This window comes from Nicrophorus vespilloides, unplaced genomic scaffold (genome assembly GCF_001412225.1).
Source record: "Nicrophorus vespilloides isolate i.1.1-1 unplaced genomic scaffold, Nicve_v1.0, whole genome shotgun sequence".
In the NCBI taxonomy this organism is placed as follows: Eukaryota; Metazoa; Arthropoda; class Insecta; order Coleoptera; family Silphidae; genus Nicrophorus; species Nicrophorus vespilloides.
In genome coordinates, this window is record NW_017099662.1 from 80,373 (window position 1) to 92,384 (window position 12,012).

At 28.7% G+C, this 12,012-nt stretch overlaps 1 protein-coding gene across 2 annotated transcripts in view; it reads left to right on the forward strand.

Moving 5' to 3' along the window:
- The first annotated feature begins 3,374 nt into the window (after positions 1-3,374).
- LOC108565102 overlaps positions 3,375-12,012 on the forward strand; it is a 9,207-nt gene continuing 569 nt past the window's right edge. Inside the window, exons 1-2 of one of the 2 annotated variants that reach the window (XM_017924394.1) lie at positions 3,375-3,603; positions 10,439-10,508. In XM_017924394.1, coding sequence (XP_017779883.1) covers positions 3,510-3,603; positions 10,439-10,508 — 164 coding nt within the window. In that variant the 5' untranslated portion in view covers positions 3,375-3,509. The remainder of the gene's footprint in view (positions 3,604-10,438; positions 10,509-12,012) is intronic. The other variant, XM_017924395.1, reaches the window with a different exon arrangement.

The following is a 12,012-nucleotide window of genomic DNA, read 5'->3' on the forward strand; positions in this document are numbered from 1 at the left end:
TATACAAAACAAATACTGTTAATTTTTGCTAGTCCAACAATTTTTATATACACCGTACGCTTAAAACGTTGTTATAAAGTTACGTAACTCTTTATATACGTTATTTAGTTTACTAGACTGCATATTCCTAGCAATAATAAAATTCAATTATTAAATTCTAAATGTTTCCCAACTTTTATTTCCCAATTCCTACGTTAGAGTTTATTACATTTTATTTTAATACATCCTACGTATTTACAGAACAGAATTGAGTTGAATTACGTGACAAAGGAAATATGATTTTCCTCTTTAATAAGGAAAATGTAAGATGACTCTCTTTAGCTAACAAGTAACGTAAATTAGATTCCTTTGAATTCTATGATTAAAATGTATACACAAAATAATAATTCGCACTTTCTGTTCTACTTTTGTAATCTTTTACTATATATTTATAATACTTATGTAATATTAGATAAATTCGAAATATTAACGTGACATCTATTTCACAACAGATCGCTAATTTCTAATTATGAGACGAATGTTGATGTACGATCGAATGAAATTAATTGAGTTCCAATTGAACGATGATAGAGCGATATAAACGTAAATAATAAATACATTTTTAGAGTTCAGGAAAACATCCTAAATTTGCTAAATTACACTCTGTACGAATTCGATTGGAACCCAATGCAGGGTTCGCATTCTTTCTCATAATTAGATTGAAGGATAGTTATTTCTAGAATGCATTGCATAGGATGATGCTGTGCAACGGAATTTTGTCTATGCTCTGATTGGAATATTCCTATTCATTGCAAGGACGCCAAACGGATCATAAAAATGCTTCCATTATTAATTTAAACATGTTTCGGATTTTACGTAACTGAAAGCATTCCGTTATTATGAAGTATCGATTTCATGTGCTATCGCAGACGTGTGTACATACACAGTTAATGGCATAGGTAGGTAGCATTTTTGTATTCGATTCCGTCAATTAATTTTAATGAATTAAAAAAGTACATTTTATATTTGTACTAACGATGAAAAAAAAATCGATACTCTCAATTGGTTTTTTTTTTGTTGTTGCAATTAAGAAATTCCTTATTGTATAAATAAAATAAATTTCAAAATGTATATTAAAAGAAACTTTTTGTAACGTAATAATTTAAAGAAATCAATATTTTATCAGTAAGTAAATTAATTAATGTTTTATATTGTACTAAAAGGAATTACACCATTTCCAAAAGGAATCAAAGCAATGTGAGAAAACGGTGGAAAGATAAGAGAATAATGTGGCAACGTAGTGCGGGGGCAAGATTGAAGTTGGATGGAGTAAATAAAGTGTGAATTGGCTGTAATCTAGAATGGAAATAAATACAACGAATGACTGTTAATAAAATAGAATGCGTGCGTTCGAGATTCAAGGAAATAAAGGCATTAAATGTTTATATAATTTTAATTGTCATTTTAGTTATCATTAATATAATATATAGATAAGGAACATTAACAAGATAGGATTGCGCCTCAAGCTATGTAGGATACATATATATATTGTTTTGGGTCAAATTGACTATATAACTTTAGGGTCCTTCATCGAAAACGTTACCGCAAATGTTATTACGTGGCAATAAAAAAAATATATCTCTATAAATCCATGATATATCACCAGAATACCTTATTTATTTATCTATAAAATATGATATCTCATTAATGTTTCACATTTATACTTAATGCCTACTATATGGATAAATAATACAAAAACAAATGAATAGAATATGATTTAGTTAATACAATAGTTAAGCATTGTTTTATAAAAAAATAGCGGTATAATAGGTTAGGTTATTCGTAACTTAAATATTAGGTTAAGTTATGGATCATTCGATATCATATATAAATACAAATTTTGTTTATTCTTATTATAAATAACAATAGTTATCAAAATACTGTAAACCTTATTGATAATAAAAGAAAAATGTAAAAAACACCATACATATTCTATTTGATTGTTTAATCTCACAAAAAGTTAATTAAAAAAAGACAATTACGTATGTCTCTTCATCCTTTCGCCCCTTCGACAAATTGGTAGGTCTTGTCTTACATGAGAATGTCATCTTAATTTGTGCGGCCTTTTATCATTTCCAGTTCTGAATTTGAAATTTAATTAGTCCCATAGCAATTACCACTTAAAACCTATCAAGTCCAGATCCTACTGGCCTTCGAATTGTCTCCTTTTTTTTATATTCTTGTTTTTCGAACTCTTCCGAAGAAGCGTACAAATAAAAGAAAAAACGCCAAAGTTAATTATACATTGAAATGCGTGCTCCTTATAATTTTATATGTGTTAAATTCGAAGCTTGTACTTTATGCGCCAATTTCGGATTGGGATTGGCTCTACGGGGAATAAAATGAAATATGATTGAACGTCTCGGGAATAAATCTCGTATTACGATTTATATATATTTTTTTTTCTTCATCTTCTTCTAAGGATTTTATAAAGACGCATAACTTATAATGAATTTGTAATATTCTTTAATGTAAAATTTTAAATGAGATGTTAATTTCAATAACGATTTCTGTTTTATCTAACATCAGCTCTAATACAGCTTATTTCTTATTATAATAATAATTAATAGCACTTTATTCAATAATTAATGGAATTTAACTGAACTTTTACATCGGACTTATAGTTCTAACTAATCTTTATTTCAAGTGCAATTTTAGTATATTAAAACAAAATAATTTCTGTATTATACCCGGCGCTTCCGCCAACTAATTTAATGATTCCGTTAATTTGGATTAAAGTTGTTCCTTAATTTAAATTAACAAGTATACTTTAAATTAATTGAATTATTGTTAGTATGCAGTATACAAATTATCATTCATATAATCTATTTTTGTTATAAAAAAATAAATAAGTAAATTGGATTCAATTTGACATCTGTCAAATATTATTATTATTATTATTTGACATTGACATCTGTCATCTGTGTTATGAAATTGAAAAATTCCACTCTGGATTTGAGTCTTCAGTAATATTTATAGAATGATTTAATTCTAAAACTTACATTGATATGAGAAATTCAATTCTGGAGAGTTGGGTGTACCTCAAAAATTGATATAAAAAGTATAAAACAATGATAAACGTCAACTTTCAGATCTCAAAAACAACTGTCTTGGAATTAGAAGTTTCTTGCTATTACAAATAATGGTGCTTTCGAATATGTAAAATTTAAAATTTTAATCTGGAGAAATAACATTGACTTGGGAATTTGATTTCGGTATGTAAAAGCAATAAAAAAAAAATTGTTAAGGGCTCGTGGATTGTCCGAGTCCTACGCATGTCTTCAGAAGGGAGGGGCCGCGCATCCGCCTCCCCGACGGTGTTTATAACGGCTCTGGAGGCGTCGCGACTCTCACTTGTACGCGGTAACCGACACCGCTTGTAACAACTCCCGACGATCACTCTGCGTCGTAAGATTGGTTGCACTCTCTTTGGTTATTTGATTTTGTTCTTCATTTACTTCCTGCTTAACATGAAGTCCTCTTGGTTCCTTCTTATCGGTTGTCTTATTCTTGCTTTAACCGACTATACTAACTGTTCTCCGTCTGAACCTTACTTAGATGAGGGTAAGTGCGATTTCATTCTATACCTATAATATTATATCTCTTTCCCTGATTCAACAGATGTTTATTTTTTTGATATGTTTTATTAATTGTGCGCATTTCGAAATGCATTCACGTTTCTTTTTTAACATGTTTATTCTACTTTTCTTCGCTTGTCCTTCTTTATTTCATTATCTGTGTTCCCTTTTCTGTGCGAGTTTAGAGGCTTCGCATAATTGAGCGAACAATATTGTCACATAAACTGGCTCCAATTAACTTCGCATATAACAAAGACTATATTTCCTTTCTTACATAGATATTATTGTACAACAAACGCTTTAATATTAAACATATGTTTGCACAATATCCAAATAGTTACAAACAAATTATTTACTTGTATCTTTTACAATAAATTCTTGCTGAAATCAAGATAATAATACACATGATTTATTGCAATCTTTTAGTTATTAAATTTGTGTTTTTCATAAAAAATATTTCGTTTTAGGATATTGTAAAAGTGTTATTTATTATTGGTTTAATTAATAATTGTAGGTTCGTAATTTTTAAACAAAAATGATTCATATTAACTTTTTCATATTTTTAAAACTTTATTTTCGTGAGTAATTGAACAATTAACAAAATTATTTTTATTCTGTACAGATGTATAAAAATTAATCACTTAACCATACAAAGGGCTACAGACTGTAGAACGAAAAAAAAAATGTATTTTAACAAATATTTAAATTGGTTTTGTTCTAATTAAAAGAGAAGAATTGAAATTTTGTTTAATTCGGTAGAGATAAATGAAGAATTAATTAATGTTGCGTTTTTAATTCTCCCGTCTGATGTTAATCTAAATGGGGTTGGCTTCACTAAGGGTCATTAATGAGGAAATGAGTATTGCAAATATTTGGTTTATGCAGATTGGATTGGGGAAGGACGAAAGTTGGCAGCTGCGAAATAAATGGTCAACTCGACGTCTAACCGCTGCGGGGTCTCCTGTCCTACAAGATAAGGTTACGAAGTAAATTGAACCTAATAAAAGTGGTTCATGATGTGTACTGGGCAAATTTGCTCTGCTTCTAGCCTTCCCTTCTCATTTGTTCTTCCTCCTCCATCATCCCTCAACTACTTCAGCCTATCGTTTTACCCGTATTGGAAGCAAACATATTATACGCTGAAAAAACAATTCAATACAAACAATAAGGAAATGTTTGTCTAAAAAGAACGTAAGAAAACAATACGGTGGAAGCAATTATCAATTTGTTCAATTCATTACAAATCTAAACATCCAGAATTTACGTAAATTTTGTTTGAAGTTAAAACTTTGTATTTCAAAACAATTATAATGGGCGAAAAGCGTTCAGTTGCTAGAGTAGTTATGCAATTTCGATAACAAGCGCCGCTTGTTAATTAGTGAAGTTTGCCACGTAATTCGAAGTTAGTTGCATTGATCCAACCTGAAAGCGATTCCATATAGAAGCCCACTTGCTTATTAGTCTTTATCCATTAAATTTCTGCATTTAAACAAAGTAATAATAACAATTTTTTGCAAACTACTTACGTACTTTATTTACGTAAATAATTTAGAACTGTGAACATTGCATATTTTCGTTCAATATTTGAATTATCATCATTCTTCAAATTGACATTCGAGAATTGATCAAAGTAATTATATAAAAGTAATGAAGATTAGAATAATTTTAACAAAATTTTCTCATATTTCGTATTATTGTCAAAATTGTTAAATATTTCGTTACAATATACATCGAAAATTAAATCAAGTCTCAAGAATTTGGACAGGTAATTGTATAAGTAAACAATTGACAATTCTGTTATTCATAAAACAAACTTTTCAATGATATCTTGATTTATTGTCAATTAGCATAGAAACAACCGATCATAGATATTATTGATCATTAAATCTTAAGCATTTTTATTATTTTTTTTAAACGAAAAATTATCATCAAAAGATTGTGTTTTTATAATTATGAAAAATAATTGTTATACTAAATAAAACGATGATACATTACTCTGTATGCATTTAAGATTCACATAGTACGGGTATTGTTTGAAATCGAGAACTTTAAAACCACATAAAAAACTGCTCTAAAAGAGAATTGACTGCATTATGGGTAGATGCCGTAGATTGTTACATATTGTATTGTTTTTGGTTAAAAAGAACAATGTAATGAACAGCTGTGTGATGTTTTTATCAAAAGTACAATTAACGGTCTGTATGAATACAAAAAAAAACAAGGATGTCTCATTTTTTAAAATGCTTTTATTACACAATTTGTTTCGCTCGAGGACATGTCGATAAGAGAGGAGGGGGACGCGCTTCATAAAAACATAGAACATACAACAAATAGATCAACATAATATGCACACTATCTACGCTGTTATCGATTCAAATCATTGACGTCACAGATGATCGAAATACCATTATGTGAGCGATGTTAAATATCTATTTAATAAGCATCACACGTAGGCTGAAACATTTCAATTATTCTGCAGTGAAATGAGTTTGCAAATGGAACATGTTTATGCCATTACGATTAACATCAAACTTTGATTAATTATAAGCTCCAAATTATTAAATAGGATTTATCTACATTAGCAATGAAATTGAAACACTAAATCAGGATAATTTTCACTAAAGAAAAACACATTTCTTTATATTCTTTTTATCGGCAATTTCAAAATCTACTACTAATTTATTTTATTTTGATCTTAAATGGTAATAATTTATATCGGAAAGATTTTACAACTGTATAGATTTAATTATACAAAACATTGTATATATTTCTTTAAAAAAAGAACATAAATTATATGTTTAAAACCTTATTAATTGCTTTTGAAATCCATAAAAACTGGAATGTTTTCAGTTAAACGAGAATTCCGGAATTAGACTGCTCGGTTTCACGACGCAATTCGAGGAATAAATCTGTACGGAGCTTAGAAGGATTTCTCTGTCTTGTTTAGTAAATGGTTCGTCCTGCATTTATGGATCTTCGTAATTCTTTTGCACGTTTAATTAAAATTAGTGCGAATTTACTTCCAACGTTCTACATAATATTGTTCCACGGGTTAATCTCAGACATTAATTTTCATAAAAAAACGTACATTTAATAGCTTACATTTTATATTATTAACGTTTCTTTTATCATTAAAAAAAGACATTAAGTTTTATTCTTCATTAATTAACTTTTCATGAGTTCATATATACATAAAATATTTCATATATTGTGATAAAATTTAATTATAACTATTAGTTAACAAAATACAAGTTTTATGCGTAATGTCCTGGATTAGTCCGGTTTTAAACAGTCGGAACAGGTGGTACCGATTATCCGGACTATGCGAGGTATTGCTTTAATTTAACATCAATATTATTATTCATGAATTAAGTTTAATGCATTATGTATTGATTATGTAAAGAAAATCTTTTATAAATTACTGTTTTTACTGCATAAACGGTTTGAAAACCGTTTTAAAATAATTAAGCGTATATTTTTAACATAATGATTAAATATGTTTATACTGTGTGTGTTTGGAATTAAAATATTTGTATCGCATTTGAAACATCAAAGCCATACGAATCTATCTGGCTGCAATTTAATATCGTATATAATTAGATTAAAGTCCCAAGCGAATGTAATCCCTGGGAATATTGTGGATATGTGTTAGTATTTGTAATTAACTTCCATTACAGGCTTTAATTAAAACGCGCATAGTCTAAATACTTTCGGCTGGCTCGACTCGAAATTTCGCACACATTTCCCTACGTGAGCGAATGGAAACTGTAATCAAGACCAAAGTGCATTATTACAAAATGTCACCACGTCCAAGTGACATCCCCTCGACAATGTGCTGACGTGTCTACGTGCATCTTGCACGAAATAATATCGAGATGAAGATGTCGATGGTTTCATAAGTTAGTTTGTTCTTCGGTCGTCGTCGCTAATGCAATTTGTATAAGTGAATCGGGGATGCTTTCATGTTTCCAATTAAGCTGTTTAAGATGTCTGCGTCAATATGGATGGATCCAATACATTATTAGGGGGCTTCATTTGGAATTCATCCCAGATCGGACAAGAAAGTCACCCGGTGACATTTTAATTAGCAGATGACATGCTTGCTCCACATTACATAATCGTGTTAAAAGCTACAGGCCTTTTTCTGCACTGCATAATTGAACGATGGGCTTTTAATATATGCTAATGGCTTCAAGTTCAAATGAGCTTTCATTCTAATTTAAATATACAATATATAATTTTTTTTCAATTCCAATTTTTTCAAATTCCATATATTTTTAACGAAATGATCAATTTCTTAGAAATAACTAAGAAATGCTTCAATGGAATAAAATTATATCATTGGAATTGTAAATGAAGTTACCGGAATGTTTTAATCAATAAGTTTTGGAAATTTTGATAAAATTCGAAAACTTTGAAAATTGAAAAAGAAAATTGAGTCAAAATTAATGAATTTTCTGCTAAATAAATGTTAACTACCAAATATGCTTTAGTGACATTGAATACGTTTTCAATTTATTACTGAAAATAATTCTGATTTAGGAAGAAATTATTTTCTTTAAGTGCTTATTCACGTCTAACTACAATATGTTTACCTCTGGAAACATAATTGCATAATTATCGTTAATATTTTTTACAAACAAACTGATGTCAATGATGTAAAATAACGATTTTTATTTCTGTGTTGTTATTTTCTTACATTTCAAAAGACTAATACACTTTAGAAGTTTGAAACAAATAGAAAAGCACTCTAGTAAAGCGAATAGATTACAAAGTTTTATTACTGCGCACATTAGAATAATATAATGGATTAAATGAATGATGATAATTTAGATGTGAAACAAATATAAAACATTACAAATACTTGAAATGTCCAAATGGAATCTTTTCACTAACAATAGTTCTTTCTTTACAATTGTAAAATCGTCTACAATATGAATGAGATGAGTGAAGATATAGAGCAGAAGCGGAATCATTTTGTTGGATATTATCAGGCAATCTCTATTATCCCTTAGTCTTACAAAAGGGAAAGAAAAGACGTGAGCAGGATTGGCTTTATTTTACGGTTCCATTACGATAAAAATAGAGATAATTACGAACTAAAGGAAAGAAAGGATTGCACAAGCAAAGTAATTAGTTCAATTACACAAGAAATATATTGTTTGATACTGTTATATATATATAATCTAGATTAGGAGACAATTAAAATCATATTAGGTTTTGATTGGATTATACTCGAGGTTTACTAATTGCTTTATAACTAGAACAAGATGAGTACACTCGCTATAAACCTCTGTTTCTGCTGCTTCTTGCCAACTTATGATAGGTATAACATACGCGTAGTTTCTAGAACCAATATTTATTATTGTATGTCATAAGTAAATAATCAGTACTTTTTTGATAATTTAATTTAATAGTAACTAAAATACTTAATGGTTTATACATTGACAGTAACATTATAATGGAACATTAGCATTGATCCACAAATGGATTATTATTATTATTGCATTTTAACGAACATGAAAGTATTGTTGTATAAATTACTATCTATATTTAGGACAAAGTCCATCGATTTTATGTAAAATGATATGCTATAAGTCAACGTGAATTGCAATCAATCACTATATTGAGTTATTTTTGTTCTCTTCATTCTTAATTGTACAAATGCTTCTATATTATGAGGTTTTGTGACAAAATGGTTAACATATTTAGATATTTTAAATAAATTATTAAAAATACATTCACATCTTGGCATAAATAGCGGAAAGATGTAGCTGAATGTGTCACTAACTTTTTTTTATTGAATCTACGCTCAATTTGAACTACAGTAGACTCGAGGGGAGCATAAACTAATTACAATACGTGATGTGATCATAAATTCGTCAAGAGCTTTTATGGAAAGAAATGGAAATGAACATAATCCACACGTAGAGACGCTTTTTATTCCATCTACAGATAGAGCTTAAAATAACGAAATTTAATTTAATTGCCGTATGCAAATTGTGTACGTTTTAGTAAAAGGGTTGAGCTAAATATTTTGGATTATTCCACGGCGAATGCAAGCTGTTACTACGCAGCAAACAAACACAGTCCATGCCCGTGCATAATTATCGTTAATTAATGTGTTTGGTATATACATTTATGTGTAAACTCATCTTCTGAACTTATACAATAATCGTTGGGTCAGTGATAGAGTTTCATTGGATTGACCTCAAATACACACGTTTTACATGCATTTTATTTTTTAATTCATGGATCCTTTCGAAATAAAACTTCAATATAATTATATGTTATTGCATTAAAGTCCTCAATTAGTCCGGTTTCAATCAGTCCGGAAAATTAGAGCTTTATCACGTAGCAGCGGTATGGTAGAAATTGTCTGTGACGATCATAAGTTGAAGAACACTGGTCTAATATATTGTAACATGTTTTGTTGCTGTATATAAAGTGGCCTATACTAATTCAATGTTATTGTGTTTAATATTCCTAAAAATTGTAATTATTATACGATTATCATAATAAAAAAAAGGCATAATTTTCATGTACTAATAATAACATTAACTTTCATGCATTTTTATCAAAAAAATAAGTAAAATTGTTCTATATATTCGTTATAGAACAGACAAACTTTTGAGATGGAAAAGTCAAAGTTTTCCATCAACAAATGTCCTTTTTTTAACAAAATTTTGAAATTGCAAAGCTTTTATTTTGACTCTGGAACTTCTGTTCATAACAATATAAAATCACTTTTCAAAAATGTTATAAACTAACAGTTATTTTTGTTAATATTTCTAATTGTATTGTAATCTTGTTTGTTGCAGACGACGGTATAATTTCGGATGACGAATACGCGGAAAATGAAATCGATAGTTTGATGCAGTCCGCACAAAAGTAAGCATTCGAATGAACAGACTGATCGTTATCCGTGTTGTTTATCATTTGCAGTGATGATAATAAAATTAAGAAGTAAAAGAGAGAAAATGTTACAAAAAATAATTAATAATAATTTAAAAAAAAAAAATGAAAATAATTTGTGTATAGATAGAGCGACAGGAATTAGTTGCTACCTACATTTGGAACATATTTATGCTTATAAATATGAAAAGCTGAATAGAGCCTACGCCTGCAATACGTACATGTTGGTTGCACGCTGCTAGAATAAATTACGTACAAATGAAAACACTCACACACAACAAAANNNGATTTACTTTACTTGACAGACACATGTTGGTTTTTTTTTTTGTTGGTTCGTTGAATGGAAGATTTGCATGCGATTTATTAAATGTGTAAGCATGTCGCATATATTTAAAATTATGTTTGGAATATGATGGGATGTACGAAACATTGATTACTTTGACCGATACGATGTTCATTGTTGAGTATTTTGCTTGCATGAGAGAATGCACTTCATGTTTCCGGGAAGTTGCTTAGGAAATTGCAGATTAAGATCTGGGGGGGTTATGGACAAACAAAAAGTAAATGCATCATTATTCGCTGGATCCATCTAATCTTTGTGAAAATTCTGCCTCTGCACGCGAAGCATTACCGAATACACGTTATCTATTTGACCAGTAACATGTGAGGTCTTTGGCATGAAATAATAATATTATAAGACATATTCATAAAGAAGTTCATGAAGTACATTTATTTTTACAAAATAGACTAAATATAAGATCTATAAACTTAATAGCTGTTTTATAGGAAACATCTTAAGATTTACAAATACTTTGTTAAATTGTCTTAATTGCATTTATCTAATAATTAAGAATATTAAGTAAATTATTTAATTATAGCTAAACCAAAAATTATTCCAAACATACTTTTTTTAAAATTAATTATTTGCTACAGATTGTTTATAAAACTATATGCATGATTGATTGTAGTTTATTAAAATTGAGTTAAAGTTAAAGTAATCCAAAGTTCTAGTAATTCAATGCTATTTTTTAACTCAATTTCAATCAAAATTCGTATATTTATAATTTTCAATTTCTTACATTATTTAAATACACATTTCATTGTAACTACATAAAGACTGGTGACTCTACAAGGATAAAAGCATTTCAAATAATAAAAAGTTCATATAAATGAATGAGCATAAAAGCTTGCACACTCCCAGAGATACACCCAGAGTTGAAATCCTCCCAGGTACAGTAAAGATCTCACATTTATCTGAACTTTTTTCATCTCGTTTCTTACACTTATTTCTTTTTTTTTCTTCATTTTATTCAACACAACTTAACAACAGTTACGATCGATGTACTTTGTATATTGTTCGAGTCACTACAATTTGCATGCATTGTAGATTCATGTTTGTGTTTCTTTAATATACAAAGTTTACTAGTAATATTTTTATTACAATTTGATGAGAAAATTTTAAAATTCATACAATAAAATA